The sequence below is a fragment of the Lepidochelys kempii genome, chromosome 12 (genome assembly GCF_965140265.1).
Source record: "Lepidochelys kempii isolate rLepKem1 chromosome 12, rLepKem1.hap2, whole genome shotgun sequence".
Classification (NCBI taxonomy): domain Eukaryota; kingdom Metazoa; phylum Chordata; order Testudines; family Cheloniidae; genus Lepidochelys; species Lepidochelys kempii.
This window is the reverse complement of record NC_133267.1, coordinates 18,879,945-18,904,930: the sequence shown is the minus strand read 5'-3', so window position 1 is coordinate 18,904,930 and position 24,986 is coordinate 18,879,945. Positions and strand designations below refer to the sequence as shown.

The following is a 24,986-nucleotide window of genomic DNA, read 5'->3' as shown; positions in this document are numbered from 1 at the left end:
TTCTCCTCATGCCTGCCTGCCTGCCATGTGAAGAAACTCTGCTTTTCTCACTAATATCAATGTGTCAATTTGCAAATCAAAACAAAGACAGCTGAGTTTCACATCATGTATACTGATGGAGTACATCACTCTCTGAATAAGAACTATAAGGGTCCCATCAAATCTGTACTAAGCTTGGACAGTAACTCCTCCCCCAACATTCTGACGGTGTGCTTATATACCTCTCTCCAGGAGAGAAATTGTACTCTGCTGCTAACCACCACTACTAATTTTATGCCAACTAGTGGCCATCCTCCAAGAGGTTTTTGTAATGGGGACTCTAAGACCTGGCTAGTATGTAATATTAGAAATACAGTGAAATATCCATAGGTAATGAGTACTATATGGAAAAGTGAGCCACCCTTATAGATGGTGGGACCTTACTTTAAATTATATGAATTATAGCAGACTGAAGATTTGACAGCTACAGTATTGGCATGCCTCTGTCTCTATTGCAAGCACAGGGTGGGGAGGTGTCTTTTTAAAAAGCTAAATACTGGGCAGCAGCTAGATGGTTCTGCCCTCTCTGCTAATCTGTACATTATCCTACTACTCTACTGCTGAAGATTTGCTCCTCAGTTTAGCTGTCTTGCAGAGTTTAATCAACTCTAGTTTTAATGTCTGCCAATAAAGTTGGTCTAAAATGGCTTTCTTTCCCCCCAGAGCCAGTTGACTGTTTTATGTGGAAAAGCAACAGTTAAACCAAGTTAATGGAGTCTACATGTGTATCTCTTTTTCTCTCAGTTGTGTATTATATAAATATTCTGTGCAATTACTGCTTGTCTGTTTTAAATGTTTACATAGAACTGAATATCTTTTTAATAAAGTTTTATACTGCATATTAAACTTTCTATGTATAGAAAGACTTAATGATCACATTGCTGTAAAATTAGTATGTTTTTACAACCTCAAAGCCATGTTACTAGTTGCTTCCTTAACTGAAAGATGAGGCTGCTTCCTATTCATGTTAGTTTAATGAAGGGACAATTTTGTATCCTTTCCAGATTGTTCATCTCTATTCTTGACCACTTGCGCTCAGTAAATTTTATACATAGGAATATATAGTAAAATACATCTGTTACATCAGAAGCTAGTTCCCATCATTCTGAAGTTATGCAGCATTAGTGCTAAGCACCAATTCAAGGTTATGTAAGGTGATATAAATTCACTCTTTTAGAACTGCTTAGACCTACCTATGTGCAAGTCTCAATTTGTAACTTGTATGCTGGGACATGCATGGAGGGTGTAATGTAAATTAAAGAAGGGTGGATGTCACTCTAAGCTCCTATTAGGCTGTCTTGGTATTTCTCTAGTCTAGCCCATAGTCATCTGACTAAGACCAGGCTACACTCAGAGTAAAACCCTAAGTTAAATGAAAGGCATTTGGGCTCAACTGTATCGATCAGTTTCTCACTAGGCTTCCCTAAATTCATTTTTGCAACTGTTCTAAAGTTTTCAGTTTCAAAACTCCTTGATACAGCACCCTGAAGCTTTACTTGTGTGTACTGTGTTGACATGAGCTGCCAGTTCTTTATCTTGTAACCCTTATGGGGTTAATGAGCCTGGAATTCGATTATCATCAACAGGATGTCATCAACCATTTCAGGTTTCCCTCTTGATCCAAAGAACAGTTGTCCCTTGCAGTCTTGATTATAAGAAGCCTCTATATTAGAGGAAGCTTTTCTTTCTGACATCAAGCTGTTGGATAACTAGGAGGACAATAGTGTAAAATTAGCAGTGGATTGTTTAGCAGTTGAAGAGTAAAAAATAGCAACCTTCTGAACAGTTACTCTGACAATCTATATCTGATAAAACCTTCCACTTGAGTTGACTTTCAACCAAAATTTTTTTGCATAGTAGGCCGTCCTGTAAACTTCCATTCAAGTTTGGAGCATAACTTACAGAAGCATGTTCCACTAGCTAAACTTTAGTGTTGCTTCTCACAACAACCTCACTTGGGTGCAAAGATGAACTGGGCCTTAACACAAGGGTCTGTGTTGAAATAAGAGCGGGACTGCAGCCTGATCAGTCTTACGAGAACTCTAGTAGCTCAAAGAAAAGGAGTACTTGTGGCACCTTAGAAACTAACAAATGTATTTGAGTGTAAGCTTTCGTGAGCTACAGTGGTCCTGTAGTGGCTTTTTACGTGGGTTTCCCTTAAATGTACACTTACTATTCTGCATATTTCCTAGAGTAATTCCTTCACTGGAAATAGGCATATATTTAAGTATGGTGAGAGGCAAAGCTGTGCTGCTGGAGTAGCTTTTTAAAACTAAGGGACTTTCCTAGTACTCTGCCTCTGTTACAGATCTAGTGCTGCTCATGCCAATCTGTGTCCTCTATTGGTAGAGGATTAGCAGTGGAAAGGCTGAGCTAATTTCTCTAACTTCAGTAGCCGTTCTTATGATCCTTTATTTCTGTTAAGAGCATAGGAAACTTTGTCACATTACCTCTACTTAATGCAGCTTTTGACACTTCTGCATCACTGGTGACCCTTTCCCACTAGAATCTTTACTTAAAAGGCATCTGCCTTGTCTGTCATAAAACTACATACATAACAGCTTCCCTTTCTGGTTACATGTTCCAGTTAATGAAACTAGCCTTATTTTCATCTCTCTTTTTTGCAGTGTAAAATTGCCAATTATAATCAAAGGGAAACAGTCCTTGCAGACTCTCAAACATAAACAAACAAAGGAGAATGTTATGTTGGGAAGTTGAGAATATTAAAAAAATAATTGTGTTCTCTTGGTTAGGTTGGGTGGGATTACCATGGCATTGGGGGAAGAGTTAGTTAATTTATTATCAGGGTTTATGTTCTCCTCCTGAGTCTCAGTAAAGTTGGCAAGAGCTTCAACCTTGGCCATAGAGTTCCTATAGTTAGTGGTAATAGACTCTTTGTTACTATTTCACTCCTTATAAGGGTAGTTTTCTCACACCTTTTGTATTTCCACTCTGAGGGCTTTTCTAAACATGGAGATTTTCCTGATTAACCCTGTAGGTGGACACACTCTGGGAATAAATGAGGAACAAGTCAACTTGCAGACAAGACCTAAGGTAAAAGGGGGGGGGGAACTCCTTTGGAAGTCAGAATTTTGGTACTTGTGATCTGTCAAAACAATCCTACAGCTCTTGACTGCCCCATTCAATACTAGTACAAACCAAATGTCCATGTCCTAATTTGCAATACCCCCCAATAAGATGATCCAAGCCATGTCAATAATGCCATCTCCACCACCTCAAGAAGAAGCATATAACTGTCCAAAGATGATGTATAGAACTAGGATTGCAGCTGTTCTACAGCTGTGGAATATCCTGAGAAGATATTACCACACATCTTGCCATTAATTTCAGAAATGCAAGATCTCCTTTTTCTTAAGTTACCTATTTCAGAAATTGAAGCTAGACGATGTGATGGTGGTAGGGCAATGCAGTAGGGGGAAGAGGAAAATGGATTAGAAAAAATCCTTATGCTCACAGAGGGATTGGAAAGGAGGTACAGTGAGTAGCTAGAACAGCTCAATTTTGATCAGTCTTAGTAACCTCCTAGGTGCTCAAATACAGCAGTAATATACAGTGTACATAAGTAAAATAACTGTACCCCATTTCCCAGAATATTCTTGAAAATGTTTCTTTAGGGTTGAAAGAAGCTTTTAATCCCTCTGTATGAGGTAGCAACACACTAAACCCTGATCTGCACTAAGAACTTAAATCAGTATAGTTTTCTCTCTTATACATCTCGGATTTTTCACATGCTTAAGTATACTGTTGTAAATTCCTAATGTAGACAAGAGGTCAATAGAATTCTTCTCCTGTTGGAATAGGTGCTGCCTATTGGGGAAGTGGATTACTTATGCTTATGGGAAAATCTTGGTGTTGGCGTAGGTGTAGTTAATGTCTACGCTGAAGGGCTATCAAGGTGCAGCTGCAGCATTTTTAAGTGTAGACATACACTTATGGTCTAGGCTTATGGAGGGTGAGTTTGTGACAGCTGGGCAAGATAAAGATAAATAACTTGGCATAAATGGTGAGTAGGTCCTCAACGTTAACACACTGTCTATGCTCTTTAATCCTAGTGGACCCTAATAAGTAATTCAGAAGAACCAAATTACTGCCAAGTGACATTATCAAGCTTGTTAGGACACTATCCTACAACACTTAGTACTTATCTTCAACTTGTTTCTCTTGCAAGTCATTACCCAAAACCATATAATCAAAATGCTGCACAATTGTTGCTAGGGAAGTATATGTTTACATGTTTAAACTTGATGTACTTAAACAAGCCTAAGCAAGTATTATGAACTTAAGCACTGATGTGGGAGGAGGAGTCATGTGCAGGTCAGTTCATTCTACAAAAATAGACTGCTCCTTTAAACATAAGTACTACTTACTTCCCTGCCTACCTCAGCACCTGGAGCTGATCAATACCCTTTTCAGTGCCTGGGTGGGAATCTAGACTCTTAAAAAGCAATCATGTTCTATTTCCCTATGCTGAGTACTTGTAATGATGCTGCATTATTGTGGTTCCACTGCATAAGCATAACATCACTAACCTGAAATAAGCAGTAAGATCATCTACACCAGGGGTTCTCAAACTTCATTGCACCACCACCCCTTTGTGGAGCCTGAGCCCTGATGCCCTGGGTGGGAGGGAAAAGGGGCCACAGGCCAAGCCCTGCTGGGGGGAAAGGGGCTTGCAGCTTGAGCCCCATTGCTCCAGGTTGGGTGGAGGGTGGAGCTTAGACTTTAGCTTCAGCTCTGGGTCCCAGGAAGTCTAATGCTGGCCCTGATGACCCCATTAAAATGGGGTCATGACTCACAGTTTGAGAACCACTGATCTACATTTTTAGAATTAGGGAGATGAGTATTACAACTCAATGTAAATATCTTGATGGAAGTACAAGAATTCAGTGGGGATGGGTAAAGCTAGTCTGTCCTGTCCTAGTTCTCTAATCACTCCTTCAGTATGTACTTTGGAGGATCCTCTTCATCCTTCCCCCAGTGCTTTTGGGGGAGGCATTGTGCTGTTTATCCCTTCTCTTGTCCCTTTACAGGTTCTCAAAGTAATCTCATTCAGAAACACCAATTCAACCACCATCTCTGCCTCCTGTCCAAAGTAAAATTGCACCCTGCTATCTTAATCTTTCTCCCCTCTCCCTGCTGCTACTTTCTTAATCGCTGTGGACAACACCATACTCCTGTCTGTCACCCAGGCTTATCACATAGGTGTCTTTCACTTGAACCGCTCTCGCCCCTTGCATCTAAGTCTTATTTCTTTCTGCATAACCTCTCTAAGAGATGTCCTTTTTAAATCATTCACACAGCTAAAACTCTTCTCTAAGATCTCATCTCATAGCTTGATTACTACAACATCCTCCTTTCTGGCCTTGACAACATCCAACTCTGCTCATATTCATTCAGAATGATACTGCAAAGATCATTTTCTTAGGCTGACATTTTGAGCATGTCATCTCTTTGCATTTCTCCACTGGTTTCCTCATCTCTGTTGCATAAAAGAAGCTGCTTGTCTTTACTTTGAAGGCCCACCCTACCTATCATCTTGCCTTTGCTGTTTAGATGTTGACTCCTGCCTCTGATTAGCCTGTTGTACCAGCCTCCATTACACACACACTAAATTTTCAAATGAGCATGTTCATGTTTTCTCTTATATTGACATCCTAGGTGGGAGGAGCTCCCTGTGAACATCTGCAAAACTAATTATTGTCCTTCTCACTGCTGTCTACAACTCAAGAACAGTTTGATGCTATACTGGGGCCCTGTCACATTGTCTTGTATTTTTTTTTTGTACTCCTATGTCTGCCTAGCTGTTGTTACTTCTTGTTTTGAACTTAGTCTCTGCTCCAAGGAACAAACAGTGTTTGGTTTGTACAGTGCCTCACACAGTTCAGCCCAGGTCTTAGTGTAGGACTCCTAGCTCCTGGGGAATATAAATAAATAGATCTCCCACAAACCTAGTTTTATACTACTGTATTTATATTAAGTAGGCATATTTTTGAAGATAGTTTAATGCCTGATCCTTGAATTTTATTTGGACTTCTGCCTACATGAAGACAGTTCTACAAAAAAAAATGCAATGAAAATTGAAAGTAATGATGTAGTGATGGAATTGTTCTAATTCCCATCTGGTGGTTTAGATACTATTCCCCCCCCTCCCCCTAGCCGCCTTACAGAAATAGGGAATGCAGTGTAGTTGTAGCTGTGTCAGTCCCAGGATATTAGAGAGACAAGATGGGTGAGGTAATATTTATTGGATCACTTTCTGTGGGGGAGAGACACAAGCTTTGGAGCCCTATAGAGCTCTTCTTCAGGTCTGGGAAAGGTGCATTTAGCTGTGATGCTCAAAGTAAGGTGGAACAGACTGTTTAGCCTTTAAAGTAAGTAGAACATAGTTAAGGGTCTGTTTATGCCAAGGGTTAGGCTAATTATCATATACAGTCTCTTAAAGTCACCCATCTTCAATTCTGGAAGGATGTTAAAAAAGCCTTGTTGCCACTCTAAGGACAGTGGATTAAAGACATATCTCAAGACTTGCCTAATATCAAAGGGGCACTAAAGGGGCACCCAAAAGCTAAGAGCTGTTGAACAAGGAACAAAAAAATCCTTAATTTTGAGAATAAAGAGGATTTGGTTTTGGATGTCAAAGCTATTTTTCTAGCATCTCCATATTGAGAGGTGAAATCTTTTCACGCATGTTTAAAGATTTAGAAGGCAAGGAATTCTAGTGTAAGATTGAAACCACCTGTATGCAGGCCAACCAGTTCTTATGTTAATAAATTCAAAAATACTTTGATTAATAAGGAAAGCTGCATGCAGGTAGAGGTACTTAGCACTGAAATGGCTTTTCATTTGATTGTGAACTCCGTGGGGCAGGGACAAAGGTTGTACATAATGTAGTCAAGTACAAGGCTGCGATTGTACTAGGACTCCTAGGCAGTATAGTAAAACAAATACCAAGGAACTAACCAGTTAGAATCAAGTTTAGTGTATCCTTTTAGATAAATAAAAGTGTGACAAGGGGAAAGGAGTATATTATACACCAACTGCTTTTATTTACTTTCAGAAACCTCACAAGATGGTAAAAAACTTTTACAACCACTTCTAATTTAGTCTTCTGTTGTTCCCAGTCAGCTCTAAACCCATTATGTGTGAAGCCCATTTATTTACCATGCATCTAAAATGATAGATACAGGCTATGAAATTCTTTATTCTATTGCAGCTTATGCAGGTGCAGCCAAATACCAAGCCTCAGGACAAGTTGTACACAAACTTTACAATGTAGAATTTGAATTTAAAATATGAAACTTAAAATCTACACAACTGGTAAAAATCAAGCACAGATACGAGGACAAACTTAAAACCCATATGAAAAGGAGTCTCGTCTTCCTTTCAAGTGCTTTATTCTGCTACAGAACAGTCAAAATGAAGATGTAAGCTTTGTGGTTAGTTTAAATTATACACTCTGTAGATACTATAGACCAATTTAAAGGTTACACATACAGCAATAGATGTCCCTCGGTTCATCTGGATTGCTTATACAATCCAGCTGGATTGCTGAAAACAAGTCAGGCAAAACTTGAAAGAAAATCCTTGTGCAACATTTTAGACAAATGTTTACTGATGGGCACACTGTACCCCAGGTCCATGATGAGTGCTTTCTTCATCAGAACTATCATTGTAGGCTTCACGTCTCTGACCACCTCCTGATCCACGAGTGTTATCAAATTCCTGAAGATCTACCTCTTCTGTATCACCAATTACAGTGGGAACTTCTGGTCTAGATGGCAGAAGATCTTCAAGTTCCTGCCAATAAAAGGAGTACAGTTAGTGGTATATCAAAGCATAGGTGTCAATATTTGGCACACATCTCTCCTGTGGGGGCATTCATGTTAGGTTAAGAATGTCTTACATAGTTATCATAAATGGATTAGCAATCTTAAAATTCAGCAGGTGTTTGCACCACTTTGCATTGGTTAAAATCCGTCCTTTTCACTAGTACAACTTTCTCATATAGACAAAGCCGTAAGCAGCAAGAACTGATGGGTCAGAAATAAAAACAGCAGCCACTTTCTTTCATTTGTCCTAGTAATTGCTACTATATCAAGAGAGCAGTTTTCAAGTGCTTTTATATTACACCTGCACCCCAGAACACCAACCCTCCTGTGGTTTTTCATGTAAACTAACCAACTTCAATGGAAAGTTTTAAAATCACTTGTGCATTGTAAACTACATTGAACAATTTGGCTGTACTCGAATCCAAATATAACTACTCGAAAGAAAGTGCGTGGGGCACAATACAATGAGCCCTTAAGACATCTCAAAAACACATTTTTGATCAAACTGAAGGAATACTTACTGAGAGCTTTTCCGGGCTAATCCAGTTATTTTCAGGAAACTGTACATCAAACTTTATGTAAAGATCTCCTTTTTCAAAGGGATTCCGATATTGTGGCATTCCTTCACCTCGAACTACACGAACACAACCTATAATTAAGGACAGAAAAAGATCAATCAGTTTAACGGAAACCTGTACTGTACCAGCTTTCCGTCTGACAAAGTAATATCTCTGCATTTCTATAACAGTGGCTACAAGTTGCAAGAGCATGAGAGGTTTCAGAGTAACAGCCGTGTTAGTCTGTATTCGCAAAAAGAAAAGGAGTACTTGTGGCACCTTGAGACTAACCAATTTATTTGAGCATAAGCTTTCGTAAGCTACAGCTCACTTCATCGGATGCAAGTGAGAATAATTTGATGATACAACATTTCAAATAGTACAACCACACATGTATCTAGATAAAAATTCTTATATCAAATCAAGGTTTACCTGGTTCAATTACTTTTCCAGGAGGATATTTCACCACAATCTGACGTCCATCCAGGTGTTTGAATGTGAACTGAAATCCACACAGTGCTTCAACAAGTCCTATCTTGTGTGTCATATGCAAGTCATTTCCTTCCCTCTGGAACACCTAAGAATGAGACAATCATCATCATCATCTTTATTCTAATACTTATTACTGTCAGATCTTTAATTTAATCCTGAAGTAATAAAATCCATAAACTATAAAATTTCTACTTTCGAAAGTTAGCATTCATGTAAAGATCAAACTACAGATCTACACCAGTTCTAGCTTTCCACAATTAAGCAGGTCCTAAGAGTTGCATGTTGTGCAATATGCAATAGTATATAGATGTTAATTTCTGCGACTCTAATTTGTTTCTAATGAATATGGAACCAGAGCTGTAAAATGCTCTATGACTGTAAAACAGACTGAGTCTTTCCCTGACCCAAAGATCTTCTAATCTAAAGACAAATGACAACACAATGGAGACCCAGTAACAAAATTATATATTTAAAGACTATTTCACTTAGCCTCAAAATGTTCATGTAGAAGCTAGCTGTTGATCATGCCACTATTTTCAGATTTAAAAAAAAAGGGGGGGGGGGCAAGACAGAGTGTTGTTCAAAGTCCTCAGGACTAAGCCCAAACCAGTTGTGGATAGTTGCTTTAACTCATCTATATATTCAAGCAAGATCACAGCTGCTTTAAATTTTCTGTAATGAGGCTTTTACAGAGGTGTGAAGTGAATGAAGGATTGTTAGCCCATTGGCATGAATCCAGAAAGGTTGCTTCTTTTTCCTTTCACACCTCCATTAGAGATACCTGAAGTTGTTCACTGCTTGCTTGCTCACAATGTACAGATATTTAGTGTAACAGCATATAAAACTTGGTTCATGACTTCATCCTCAAAGTTATCCTTTCTTGCACAGCAAAAAAAGACTTGCTGGAAAGTTTTTCTCCAGCACTTGTTTTTCTCCAGCACTGTCCTTGAAAATAAAATATGGCAACAGTTTTATGCTGACATGTGTGAGAAGACAGCAGAGTTTCTTCCCAAGAGCAAGTAGTTTTTGGAACCAGGAGATATAGTCTCAGCTGGCATATCAACCATGACAATAATTTTAGTAGTTTCATTCTACCTGCAGACTCGAACACATTCAAGTAAAAGTCATTTTCTCAGCTTCTAAACCCAAATTTAAGAACCTGCCAATATCTTAGTTTCTCCCATCTTGGAAGAAGTCAAGTGATTGAGAAGCATTTTTCAGTACCACAGTTGAGCTATTCAGGCCTCAAGCTCCAAATGCAGTTTAGCTACCATGATTTTACTTAGAGTCAAGTGGCAACAGGAGACCTGTATTCACCTTTCCTCAAGCTTTTCAGTACATTTAAACTATGGTACCAAAATGATTTAATGCTTTAGTGAGCATCTCTCAAACTAGGGCCCATGGGCCCTGCTGATCAACTCCCCCTTCTCCCTCCCAGTGCCTGCTGCATGCCGGGGGAACAGCTGTTCAGCAGTGTGCAGGAGGCACTAGGAGGGAGGGAGAGGAGCAGGTGCAATCATGTCTGGGGCTGCGGCCCCGTTGATCAACTCCTTCCCCTCTCCCCAATGCCTCCTGCACACTGTGGAACAGCTGTTCCCTGACATGCAGGAGGTGCTGGGAAGGATGGGGACTCGCTCAGGGGATGGGATGGAATCATGTCTGGGGCCAAGGGTCCTACTGACCAACTCCTCCCCCTCCCTCCCCGTGCCAGGAAACGGCTGTTCAGCAGCATGCAGCAGGCGCTGGGAGGGAGGGGGAGAAACGGGGACAGGGCATGCTGGGAGGGAGGGCAGAAAGAGGTGGGGAAGAGGAGGGGCAGGGGCAGAGAGGGGGCAGGGCGTCTGGGGGTGTGTGAAAAATTTGAATCAAAATGGAGGTCCTTGGGTTGCTAAAAAGTTTGAGAACCACTGCTTTAGGTTCCTCTCAAGCTCATATAAACAAAACACAATATCACCATTTCACCACCACACTAACAATTATGCTAGCAATCTTTTGTCCATATATTCTTAAACTGCAACATGCTTATTAAAACGCAACTGAGGACTGACCTACAGAGTTACCAGTAAATATGGTCATAGCAAAAAGGAGAAAGCCACAATATGTTTTACTGTCCAAGACAATACAGCAGCAGACATAGCTAGATCAAAAGACCAAGACTGAGAAGGCCTCTGCTTCAAATCCTGGAATTTCTGACCTGTCATTAGTGCTGGCAGTACCTGACACTTGAAGTCACATTGTTTATCCTAGTTGCCTTCCTTTCCCTTCACCCAAGCACAGCCAAGAAGTTGGGAGGAGCACAAAGTTGCAACTGAACACACAGGGAAACCAGACAGACAGCTGTAGGAGAGGCTGGGTCAAGTGCTTTGGTGTTGGAGTGCTACTCCAGCATGAATCATTTAAAGATTTTTCAGATACCTGTATTACTTCAGTTTTTAATTCAAAGCTTTCCTGATGGATGACTAGAATTTGATTACTGAAATATGTATGAACTTAAATTCACAATACTGCATTGTGTTTATGGAACACCAGAAAAGGAACAGCTTGCACCACACAATTTCACACAATAGTTTTATACGCTGTTTTCACAATACTGAACCATCACTTATGTTTCTTCATCTAATACTCTGAACTTTGCCAAAAATAGTTACCACATTAAAGAATGGAAAAATTCTCCTGGACTTTACTATATACTGCAACTTTCCTTAATTAACATGTTCCAGTAATTTAGCATCGTGTACTGTGTCAGAATCAGTTTTATAGTACCTAGTTCAAATGTATGAAAACCAATATTCTCCAAGGTACATACTGTGTAGAAATATGCCAAGACAGAATAAAAATGCAACTAGCCAAATGCAGGTCTACAGTTTGGGTAGAAAAGAGGAGGGGTCCTATGATGAGTGCAATATCAGCACGACCATACTACTTATCTGGGTTAATATCTCCCAACGCATTTGTCACACTTCCTAGGTTAACAGAAGCAGACAGCACAGTTTACAGCAAGTGAAGATTGAGGGAGATTCCCCATTTTCATCTGATAGCCTTTGGAAAAACAAAAAAAACAAAAAAAAACAAAAAACCCAACTCCCCCCCAAAAAATCAGCTGGCTTTATACTCAGCTTTACTTACTGTATGCCAGGGTTGAAGCAGGTGCACAACAAGGACAGGACATTCATAGTGGTAAGTCTGCCAAGGGTAACCCTGCTTCAGTTAGGAGAGTAACTTTTCATGACCATATTGAGACAGTGGGATGCTTGGTGTGCTCATCTGCATGTCTACAGACAGAACCTTCTAGCTCAGAATTATAGCAGTTACCACTAGGAACAAGCCATGTATGCTAAGTTCAGTTTCTCTCCCTCAGTTGTTCGTTTAAAGTAATCTAGGAAAGTGTATAACAGTTAAATATTTCTAAGGAAAACCCACCAACTTTACTTCACCTATCAAGTCACAAGTTACCTCATTCTCCTTTTCTTGGAGCAGGAGGACAATATCTCCCGGTTCCACTCCTGGGGCCTGATCTGCTTCTCCAGTAAATGTAATCCTCTGCCCATGTTTCATGCCTTTATCTACATGGACTTCAAGAATCTTTACTTCTTTGATCACCTTCTTCCCTTCGCATTTTTTACAACGGTCTTTTTCATTAATAACTTCACCTAGAGAAAGAAGGATTGAAAAATCTAGGAATGTTTTTCTTCCTTATTTGAGGATACAGTACCACTTATTTCACCATACATTGGGGAATGTGTCCAAGAGAACCAATCTCAAATCACTTTGGAAATTTTTTTCGTTTAGTGTTATTAGTGTGTCCCACAAGGGGAAAGCTAATAATTTAATGCTATCCTAATGAGAAGAAAGAGACCCAAAAGGCACTGAGAGGCATGAGATTATCTGCCATCCCACAAAATTATTTTGAAGAGTTACAACTCAGATTGTAAGCCTGATGGAACAAGAACCATGACTTCCAATTCCAAACAGCATGACCATTTAAAGAAAACCTGCTAGACAAAATAAGCTTTGTCTATGGCTTTTATTGCTCTTCATGAATAAAAACGGCCCCCTCCACTCCTAAACAAAAAGTTACAAGGAGTCAGGTTCTTCCTTTCCTCATTTTGCTTGGGAAACCTATGAAAAATCTTTGAGAAACCTGAATGGTAATGGGACATAACTGAAACTAAGATTCAGTTCTCCTTTCTGGGGTGTGGAGGCTGAGTTTCAGACCATGGGGAAAGGCTCTGGCAGGAGAAAACTACACTGCTAAACATAGCAGCGTAAAAGTGGGAGGCACTGCTTGGGTGTGTAGAGAGCGGTGTAGGGTATTTACCTCTGGCAGTTCAGGTATGTAGGGCACTCTACTCACCTAAGCTGTCTCTCACCATCTACACTACTATTTATACCTGTACAGATGGTGAGAGACATCACTGTAAGTGTACACGTAACCGGGGGGTGGGGGTGAGGGTGGGAACACGGGGGAGAGGAGAGAGAAAAAGCAGCAGGTCAAGTTATAGCTTAGCGTGACACCACCATTCAGGTTCTCCTGCAAAGAGGACCTGACATTCTTAGTGTATATGTTCACTCTTAAAGCATTTTTTACACCCTGACAATCAGTAAAGAACAAACAATTGTGCTTTGCCTTTCACCTTTAACAGGAGAACTTTGCCTTCTAGAAGACTGCAGGGTGGTTATCCAAAAAATATCCAATACTTCTTAAGAGCTTTTTTGTTTTCTAGTTTATTTGGATATACTTTTAAAGGACAGATATTTAATACGGAACTGCCTTCATTATAGTAGACCAGAATAACCAGAATGTATTGGCAAAATATCCTGTACAATCCCATCGCTTCAGTTGCCGGTACAGTGCCTATTGCTTTTTCCATTTAAGTACTGCAAGCAGAAGCAATTGTTATGTTCAGATATTTAGCTACTCAGAAATTAAAGCCATACTCCTATGTGAAACAAGTGCACAGAACATTAGGATGCAGCAGGTGTGTCCAGTCCTACAGGAACTATGCATTTACATTAAATCAGGCAAAGTGACAAAGCAGCTAAAAACAGGAAACCACACTGTTTTTCAATTCTTTGGTAAAAAGTTTGACTGGTTATAGAATAAAAACAGACCACCAAAAACTAAATTTTTATTGCAGTTCAGCATTTTCAGCTATTACGTCATAAGTAATACAAGCACAAGATTTCAGACAAATTAGTGGTGTTTTGTAAATTAAGAAAGATCCAGGAAATATATGCAAGGCGGAGGATGTTTAATTCACTACCACATATGAGCCCAAATCAGCAAAAGTAATATAGAATATAACACTACTATTTCCATCTTTCAGAAAGTTGTATATGGATTTTAACACTTGCTTCTGAAAGAGAAATAAATTGATAATATTTTGGATCGCTGAGAAGAGTGGATACAAAAATAATTGATTTTTGTATCCCACTTTCTCAGCGATCCAAAATATTATCAATGATTTTTGTAGCCAAAGAACTTTAAATTAAATACAGGTTTATTTTTAAAACTCTATTTAAAACTAAATTTGAGATGACATGTAAGTTTAGGCCTAAATTTACTATAATCATTTAAATAATTTAAAATAAAAAATATCAAGCAGTATGTTTGGTGCCTAGTTTGAAGGAAAGCTTGCTTTCCTCTTCCAAACTACGAATAAAACTAGGTGAAAGAGGATGAGATCTACTAGTTCTAAAATTTTGAAGGACATGACCCCAGAAACAAATCGATTCAATTATTAACTACAGATAATACTTCCTTTGTTTAATAATTTTAAATGCAAAACTGCTTCCATTAACTTTTTTGTTATATTTCCAGCACACTGAAGGTAGTTTTATTTAATAAAGCCATTTAGTGCATTTAATTGAATTCAAATTTCCATCCAGAGATTGACAAAAGATACAAGTAAAAAATTAGTCTAGTAAATAAGAAACGGATCATTCACCATTTTCTAACATCATAAAAACTATAAATTTGAATGCAAGTTTCCTAATTGCTTCAGTGTATAGATATAGTGCATCCCCTGGTTAACAAGAAGCAGCACCCAATTTAATGGGAAGGCTATATATAGTTGCCAATCAACATATTTCAATGGTTGCAAATAAATGACAATCACCTTCTCTTTTGGAAAATAACTCAAATGAACAAATGCAAAACATTGCTCTAAAATGCTTTGATTTAAATCAATCTATCCTGATGCTAAGTTAAATTTATCCCATAAAAGTAAATGTTTTTTTACAGTGCTAGCACCAGACAGCAAGACACTGGGGCAAGCATGTCCAAATATTTCTAAGCAGTAGCACCTGCTATTCAGGTTCCAATCCTCCTCTAAGCAGACTACAAATTTTGTTCCTGTTCTGATACATGAAGAAATATCCCTGACAGACTAAAATCAAACTTCACTAATTACAAACAAAATCTAATTCAGAAATCCTCCAGATGAGATATGACAATTTACTATTGAACCTAGATTCGAACCACATTAAATATTTTTAAAAGCACAGGAAACATTTGGCCTACCTTCTCCATTGCAATCAGAGCACACAGACTGCATCTGCTGAACCATCCCAGGAGCCAGCTGTCTGATCATGATACGTACACCTCTACCTCGGCAAGCACTACACTTCTGAACAGCTCCAGACTTCCCACCCTGACTAAATTGGAAAGTGCCAGTTAGATTATAATTGAAGTTATTTTGAGACTATATGGAAAATAAATACCAACCTTCCGTTTTACACCCCCAATTGCACTGATGCAGTGTCAGTTGCAATTAGGCTAATCTATCACTGAGATACAGAGGACAGCTCTTCAAGATTTCACAAAGAGCGCCATTAATTGCATCATTAAGTTAGATTTTGGTATCTTCATGCTTCAATACTTGAACCGGTTCCTAGCTTACATGTGACGAATTACTACACTTCATGCTATATACCAATTTGAATTAATAGTTTAACACATTTAAGAGTAAAAGCAGCCAAGAAGTTCTAGCACTGTTAATGAAAAATATAAAACTTACCCATTACATGAACTACAAAGGACATTCTTGCTAAGCTGTAGTTTAGTTGTCTTTCCATTATATAGATCTTCTAAAGACACTCTAGAAAATAAAGAAAATTCTCCAGTATTAGCATTCCAATAATCACTTTGGGAAAAAGTCATTCTAATAGTCTAGTTTAGGTACAAGCTATTGTCTAAGACAATTTAGGGTAAAACTAAAAATCACAGCAACTTTCAGCCTTGTCTACAAATACTTCTGAAAAAAAACAACAACCCAGACATATGTAAAAGAGACAAACAGGAAGTTTTTGAGCAAGTAAAATTCTGTACACCAACACTGTAACAAAGGCTACATTAAGATAAGCAGTTATTAAAAACAGAGAACCCAATCTTTTAGGATTTTAAGTCAAACTTTGCAGAACAGTTTCATGTCTGGTGAAATCCCATTAGAAACTATGCAACTGTAAATGTACATACTTCAAGGAAAAGCTTTAGATTAGTCAGAAGCCAGAGCTGAGGTTAGCTGTCTAGTAAAAGCCAACAGGAAACAAATTAGCCTAGTCTGAAGAATTAAGAAGGGTTTAAAGGAAATCTAAAACAAGTCTCTCAGATGGGTTAACACAAGGAAGACAATTCCTAGCAGTTCTGGATAATAGTTATAGTTTAATATTTTCCTTAAGAATTCACACTAGGAGTTTAATTTTATCTTATTCATTTCCATTGGAAAAGTGTTTTTGTTGATATACTGTTGGTATGTTTCCATGACCACTTTAGCAGTCAGATTTGCTAACATTGAACTACAAGGTATCTAATGCACTAGAAAAAAAAACCTAAAACCATTTGGGTCTTATCAGTATAGTTAAGCTACTTAAAAGTAATTGTCTAACAACATTAGTTCAGAATTTTGCATATTTCCAGAGACTTCAGAAATCACTCAATAATAAATGCAACTCAGTTTATTTTGAACTGCAAAACTTTGCTTCTGGTGTCAGGGTTTAGAAAGAAACAACTAAAAAGAGTCATGAGAATACAAAAGCTAATTTATAGTTTGCTTGTACAGTACTAGTTGCTAGACAAAGTAGCTGGCATGCAAAAATAAATATTACACTAAGCACTTAATGCGAGGAGTGGCCTAGCCCACAGAATAGCAGAGGTGAAGGTCAGAAAGAAGCTGGTCAGCCTGCAAAAAACAGCAGTGAAAATATGGTGTAGGCTTATGAAGATGAACAGGGATTCTAAAAATCCATTTGCCATGGAAAAAAAACAACAACACAGAATTTGCTTTTTTACAGGGAATCTTTAGTTTTTATATTTTGTAAAAAATAAAAAACACATTAACTAAATTTTACTGAAATTCCAGTGTCACTTATTCCAGTGGTGCCCAACTTTTTACACAAGAGAGCCACATAAATTTAAGCACAACCTTATGTGCACCAAACAGATTCTACACATTTAATAACATTTCAGCGGACAGTGGGAACTTTATATTTTGTGCATTTGAACAAAATTCTGAAAATACAGAATACAGAGATATTTGGTATATGTAAGAAATACAAATTGCAATTCTATAAATTTTGTTTTATTATAGTGATTGAAGGCACTCAGACTTCAAACTGATTTAAATATTGTAAATATATATCAATAAAACTGTGTTCAAATGATATATATAGTGGATAGGGAAACTAAAGTTCAGCATTTCATTTTAATCACAGAAAAACATGGATTTTTATGTTTTTTTAAATCGGAGAATTTTTTTTTTTTTATCATGGAAGACAAGGATACCTGAAGATGAGTAGCTGCAACTGATTTGCTGGCAGTAATTTCTGCTCTGCATAATTAATGGAAAATCATAAGATATTTGCACTTGTTTTCACACTGGTCCCAGGATAAGAGTATAAATACCTAAAAAAGTAACCCCATAACACACTCGTCACTCTACTTCCCCAAAAGATTCAACTAGTGAATACTAAGTTGTTCCATATGTTCTGACCTAAGGAATGCATGACTAGTTATGTTAAGAATATAACTAGAGAAAATAATTCTTACCAACCATTTATTAACAAGCTAATGAATGGGGCTGCAGAATTTCTAATCAACAGGATCCCAACAAAACATATAGGTTGTAGGCTCCCAATGAAATGAAAGACAGTCATTTTCAATTCTAAGGGAACTAATTCTCCATGGACCAAACTTCTAGGTCCAAATAAAACATTCAGGTTAGATGGTGAATACATATCACCAGATTACTCGGAGGCTGGAAGGCTAACATGTCCCACTGAACAACTTCAGGCATATTTATGATCAAATAATTTAAGACAGTCATTTGTGCAAATCAGTCAAGAATGGGCAAGATTTAAATGTTTATAAAAAGAAGCAGAGTTTATACACTGACTATAAAGATATGGACCTTAAGACTTGAAGTTTCAACCACATGTATTATTCTTTTAAAACACTACTACCAAAGGCAACCTTTTAATGCAGGAAGATCCATTTCTTTTAACTTTTGCTGAAATCTAGAAGTAATGCTTTCAATGAATTTGAGTTGGAAACAGTAGACCTTTTGAATGAACTGAGGCCCACTAGAGCATCAACGATTATCAGACAAGGTTCACCTTCACCATATCTTTTCGGAAACTTAAGTGAGAAGAATCATAGTATTAAGATACTCACTTAAGTGGATGCATCATATCTTCTCCTCTTCTTCTACCATTGCGACTTCTACTCTGACTACCCATGAAACTGAACAATCCACCACCAAAAATGTGGGAGAAAATATCGTCCATTCCACCACTTCCACCGCTACCTTCTCGAAGACCCTGTTCTCCATATCGATCATATAACTCGCGTTTCTCAGGATTTGACAGAACTTCGTAGGCAAAACTTATTTCTTTGAACTGAAAAAGAAGTCAGGAAAAAAAGCCTGTAAGTTACTTTTACATATATAAAAACAGATTTACTTGGAAGACAGTCACAAAGGAAATGCTAGCATCTGATTTATAGCCCCACTTTATCCTTTTATGCATGAGGGAGTGTACAACCCTAAATACTCTTCCACTTCAGAACATTCTATTGCAGTCTATATTTTGACCTTTAGAACAGGTAGATTTGGCTGTGCTTGTATGCATCCAACCCTTTTCTTCTGTTTTACCATGAAGGATGAATGTGTCATCCTCTTTACATCTCTCTATTGATTTCTCCTTCACTGCCCAAGTACAAACTTCTTATCTTTACCTCCAAGGCCTTGTCAAGACTGGGATTTAAGTATGTGTGGTTACCACATTAGCTAAGTATTAATGTTACTCTTAAAGTTGTAATCTAGACAAAGTCTAAGGTCCTGTCTTGATGGACAAAATGGATGTTTTAATCATGTTAGCTTAACAACTGAAGAGCCCTCAACAGTTGTTAAAACAATAACCTGTTGTAGTCTACACAGTCAACTAACATGGCTCCAGATATGCTAGTCTTCTTAAATATTAAGAGGACTTTTCCGTCATGTTAACCCAACACATTTGAGACATCACTGAAACATCTTTTTTCTTTCTCAAGACAGGTTACTTAACTAAGCCTTGCATGTCTAATCTATTTTATCTTGAAGGTGAGCCCTGTATTCATTGTTTGCATCTCTTTCAAATACCTCCACTTCCATCTCTTATGAGTGGAGAACACTTCCATGAAAGATCTGCAAAACTGCTGCCTTACTCTTCAGTTCCCTCCTAAACATTCACCTCTCCCATGATGCCTCAAAGCACAGCCAGCTGACTCCAGTTAGGCAGGCGGTGAATGGAGGCTTTTGCTTACTATACAGCAACTCATTTTATGTTACTTTGTCCTTGGCCACATTTGTCTCATCCACTTCAGAGACTGTTTCATAAACTAGATTATTATTTCTTTGGGTCACTGTCTTTTTGTTACTGTGTACATGAACAAGTCCTAATATCGCAGGGCCCTGAATCTCTTGTTTGGTGCCCCTAGATACAATGGCAATACAAATAAATACATTTCAAGATAAAAAAAAAAAAATCTTACTTTGTCTCCTGCATTTGGATTCTTATCAGGGTGGTATTCCTTGGCTAGCTTTCTGTATGCCTAATTGACAAAAAAATAAACACAAGTCATTAAGTCTGTGATGGATTCCAGGTTTCAAAATAAATCAAGTTGATTAACTGAACCTGTACTCTACAGAGAACGATACAAACATCTCCTGTAAGTGTACAAACAGCACCTACTTAAGTCAATAATCAGATACAAATATTCCAAGGTCAGAATTTAGCCATAAAGCAAAAGTCCACTAGAATAAAACAAATGAAGAGAGTCCTCTGCAATAAAACAGAAAGTACCTGATGTTTTATTTTACTGACTCAGTATTAACTACCCATTTATGGATTTGGCACATTAATGCAGTGCATAGAATAACTGAGGTACTACAAAACCTAGCATTTAACTGTTGATTTTCTGTATTCTGGTTTAGGTGTTACACTGAAACTGAACTCAACCAATTCTTTATACAGCATTCATTACTGACCTAAAACTGTAATTTCCAAATATGAATAAAGGGTGAGGATTACCATTAGCTGGAGGGTATGGATTTGCATACCCTAGTTATTAAACCATCATACTGGATGTAAATCCTGTCCTGATTTGTCATGCCCCTCAGAAGTCCATCAACAAAATGGCTGCCTCAGGTTCTCAACCCAACCAACCAACCCACCCACATAGATAGTTTCTTCATTCTCTTCCCTACATACTTCTCCAGAAAGATTTAGCGCCACTTTGAATTAAGTATATGGACAGAAGTAGTGGACTCTAATCTTTTAACGCAATTGTTCTGAAAGAGTAGCACAAGGAAGTAAAGCAGGATCTCTAAAAAGTGGTTTTCAAACTGCTTCTTTCCTTTTGAACACTTCTGGCTGTACCTGAGCAACAATATTTTGCATACAGCTTAGCATAACCTACATTCCTACTACCACTTCAGCGTTATGGAGCTGAATTTAGTTGGGGGAAGCTTTCACTACACTTGTCTCAAATCAGTTACAATAGTTACTTGTGATTTAGAGGGAAGAAACTTTACTAATATAAAGAACGAGGAGTACTTGTGGCACCTTAGAGACTTAGCAAATTTATTTGGGCATAAGCTTTCGTGGGCTAAAACCCACTTCATCAGATGCATGGTGCGTAGAGACTGTCCGGTTTGGCCAATGTACATGGCAGAGGGGCACTGTTGGCACATGATGGCATATATCACATTGGTAGATGTGCAGGTGAACGAGCCCCTGATGGTGTGGCTGATAAGGATAGGTCCTATGATGGTGTCCCTTGAATAGATATGCAGACAGAGTTGGCAACGGGGTTCTATTTTTAAAAATAGAAATTTTTAAAAAGTTAACTGCTCAGAGAGTAGAGACCTAAACTTCTCAAGAACAAGAAAAAGCAAGGTGTTGAAAAGGATTTACACATGTTTTTTCCTTTCTATAGTATAGTATTACATAAAATCTCCACGTCATTTTCAACTGACCTATTTTTCTAGAATGCTGCATTTGAACTATATTTGTATTATTTTCATTTAAACTAAAAGCTCTTGGGGTAGAGAACACATTTCCCTCTTTTGTGCAGGGATGACTAGAATGATACTTACTCCTTAGGGAATTCTGTGCCAAAAAAAATTAAAATTCTGCACCTAAAAATTATGCGCACAGTATTTTAAAATTCTGCAAAATTTATTTGTCAATAAATAAATGTGGGTTGAGCATGGCAGTGAGGAGCACAGGCCACTGGCTGCAATGAGGTGGAAAGATCACCCTGAAGACCCCCACCTCCCCCGGCACAAGGACTTGGCAGTGACGCTGCACCTGACCCTGACACAGTGCAAGGGCTGGGCCAGAAACACTCTGGCATGTAACCTCATGTGCCTCCCCATGCCTCACCTCTGTTTCGAGGGGAACAATCCCCCCGCCCACCAAACTTCCCTGTCATTTTCTGCAGGGAAGCACTGGAATTCTGCTGGGGGAGGGGCGCTGTGGGGCATTTTCTGCAGGCACGTGGTCACACAGAATCCCCCAAGAGTAGATACTGCTTTATAACTAGAGACCCATCTTTTCACTGCATAATTACGAAATATTCTGCATTCATGCATGTAAAGAGGGGATATGAATGCTTACTGTAAAACTTAGCCAGCGTAACAAAACAGAGCCTTGATTATAACCCAAATATTCTAGAATACACTGAAAAAGTCAACTGCAAAATCCCCAGGCCATGTCAACATGGAGTATACCAGTAAAACTCACTGTGTGGACACTTTCATTCTGGTATATGTGATATAAGCAAAACCAAAAAGTCACTTTTATACTGGCATAGAAGAATGTCCAAGTAAGGGGTTATACCAGTATAGTTATCAGTTTAAAAATAAAATCATACCTTAGCTCATCCTAGTATAACATTCCTGTTTAGACAAACCTTTACTAGATCACTATGGGTATGTCTACACCTCAGCTAGGAGCAAGCCTCCTAGCCTAGCTAGACAGACTCACACTAGTGTGCTAAAGATAGTAGTGCTGACATAGCTATGTGGGCTGTTGAGCCCACCCAACCTCCTGGGTCTGAGCTCAGGTGGCTAGTCTGAGTCTCTGCTGGAACCACCACAGCCCCACTGCTATTTTTAGCATGGTGGTTTGAGCCATTTAGTTGAATGGAATTACTCAAGTCCATAGTTATTCAGAGAAGTATTTTCAGGATCTGGGCCTATATTAGCATACTACTTCAGCCCTAGAAGATAAAAGATAGTACTTAGTACAAATTATTCAGCACTGAAGATTGTTTTGCCATCTCACCAGCATCATGATGATAAAGCTATTTTGCTTTGCTTTCACTTTTCTTTTCTGCTTTGGTGTAAGGGCTTGACACCAGATTAAAACAGTACCTAAATACATTGTCTCAGTTGCATTAGGGTAGCTTGTAAGTATGTTCTCAATATTTGGACACTCAGTTAAGTCTAAACTAATTAATGAGAGAGGATGCTCTTGGCACTGGTAGAGACAGTTGGCAACCTTACCATTAACTGCTAAAGTACTTTTTAAGCAATGTTGAATCTATATTTTGGACTATATAAGTGCTTTTATAGGTATTAAACAGTTGTGTTCCGAGGTTCTCCATTCATGTAACGAACAGGATACCCAAAACAGGCTTCTTTCTGTAGACTGATGATATTTGGCTATGATCAGCTCATAGCTTCCTTTCATCAAGACACTTCCACTTTGTTGTTTCATAATGATCAATACCCACCTCAAACAAATTTGGCTATTACATGGAGATATATAGTTCGCTTACAATGATGGGTGGTACTGCTACTGTGATCACAGGCAGTGAATAGTAACTACTTCGCCAAGGCTCTAGTGTAGTTTTTAAATGATGGGTAGTGCCGTTCTCTGGGGGAGTGGGAAGGGGAGGAGTGGCTTGTACACTAGAACATTAAATGGAACCAATAAGTGTTTAGATGTCAGTGCTGAGTACAGGGTAATGAAGATCACAAAGCTCTAGGCTCTTTTGTTCAGCTTCTTTGTTTATTTTCCCTAGGTGCTTTCAGCCTGGCAAAGATCAGCTCTATAAGGATGGGACAGGAAGACCCGAACGGAGCCTGTGCCGTTGCTGAAGCAGGTCAGACATTGGTACTGGCTGGAACGTATTGCACTCCAGCGGGTTTTACAGCTGAAGCCTTTAATTGTGAGGGGATCGGCCAACAGAGCACCACGGAGATCCTACCTTATAGAGGAATAGGAGACGGGGGGAGTCTCCCCCTGGTGCTCGGTTACCATTCTGGGCATCAAGTGAGGAGAGAAGAGCAGGCGGCTCTAGGGCAGGGAACCCTGGCGATCCCCTCAGGTACAGCGGGGATCCCAGAACTCCTGGCTAAGATCCCCTCCTCCCACCGGCCACCTGCGCCCCAGCTCCTTCCTGCTGGATGCCTTGGCCTCCCTGCGGCCTAGTCGCCTCCCCAGCGCCGGCCTGGCGGGCAGGCCCAACCGGCTTCACCGCACGGCCTAGCCTGGAGGCCTGGACTCCAGCCGGCCTCCCGCCCAGTCTGATCCCGGCCAAGGCCCGCGACTGCCCGGCCCGGGGCCTCCCCGCTTCATCGTGACCTCCCGGCTTGGGGCCTGCCCGGCCCGGAGCCTCCCCCGCCCGGCCCGGTACCTTCTTAAGCTCGTTGTCGGTGGCCCCAGGCGGCACGCCCAGGATATCGTAGAGCTTGGTGTCGGCCACGTTCGCCATCGCGGAGGGACGGGGCGGCGCAGGCAAGACAGGCCGAGGGGCAACGGAGCCGGCAGCGAGGACGAGACCGGGACCAGAATGAGAGAGGCCGCCACGACGTCACCCACGTACGGATAACGTCATCGCGCCGCGCGACGCCACCCTCCTCCTGCTGCTGCAGAGCCCCGCTCCTGCCTGTCCCTCAGGCAGACGCCCCCTACCGGAGAGCCGCGCCTGCATCTCAAGGCCACGCCCCCTCCCGCCCCCGGCTTGCCTCGTGGGTCAATGCTGTGTGCCGGAGCCGGGCAGGGGCCCGTTCCCCCGTCGCTGTCCAGCTGTGGGCGCGTCGGGGGGGCACAGACAGCGCCATGGGTCCCCCTAAAGACGAAACAGACTCCCCGCCCCTGAGTGCAGGCGGCCCTCGGCTGAGAGAAGACATGGAGCAAAACCTGGAGGGGATTGTGCTCTTCTTACAGGTGTAGTGAGTCAGGCTGTGCTACACCCAGAGTTACACTCAGGAGCGTCCATTACAAAGGGGCGGTTTTAGCTGTAGATGCGCCTCTCAAGCTTTTACCTTTCAGTATGAAATTTTCCGTGTTTGCTCAGCCCCTGATTACTTCCTTCCACATTTCATAAGCGTTATTGGAGTTTCCCCTGAGATGTGTTGAGATTTACCTCTACCCCACATAGGCTCACAGTAAATAATCAACAGGGAAAATGCCGAGCCATGGAATAGAAGTTCCAGAAAACTTTCGGTGGTGGTAAAAATGAATCCAATATCACTTCTGTATTTTTTTTAATCTTCAGTAT

At 39.8% G+C, this 24,986-nt stretch overlaps 2 protein-coding genes across 10 annotated transcripts in view; one reads left to right on the top strand and one right to left on the bottom strand.

The window, feature by feature from the left end:
* LOC140896254 (borealin-2-like) overlaps window positions 1-24,986 on the top strand; it is a 242,415-nt gene that overhangs the window by 16,803 nt on the left and 200,626 nt on the right. For 6 of the 9 annotated variants that reach the window (XR_012154490.1, XR_012154487.1, XR_012154486.1 and 3 more), the window contains exon 10: window positions 23,505-24,652. Coding sequence is in view for 3 of the 9 variants with exons in the window: in XM_073307754.1 (XP_073163855.1) it covers window positions 703-750 (48 nt within the window). In the remaining 6 variants the exon portion in view is untranslated. Of the gene's footprint in view, window positions 1-702; window positions 1,045-23,504; window positions 24,653-24,986 lie in introns of those variants that run through there. The other 3 variants (XM_073307754.1, XM_073307755.1, XM_073307756.1) reach the window with 2 other exon arrangements.
* Window positions 7,083-24,330, bottom strand: DNAJA2 (DnaJ heat shock protein family (Hsp40) member A2). Its single transcript, XM_073307753.1, has 9 exons — window positions 24,120-24,330; window positions 19,965-20,024; window positions 18,609-18,832; window positions 15,958-16,038; window positions 15,462-15,595; window positions 12,392-12,588; window positions 8,879-9,023; window positions 8,411-8,538; window positions 7,083-7,857 (listed from the first exon to the last, which is right to left on the bottom strand). Exons 1-9 carry the CDS (start codon window positions 24,195-24,197, stop codon window positions 7,669-7,671), a joined length of 1,236 nt encoding a protein of 411 aa, XP_073163854.1. The 5' UTR covers window positions 24,198-24,330; the 3' UTR covers window positions 7,083-7,668.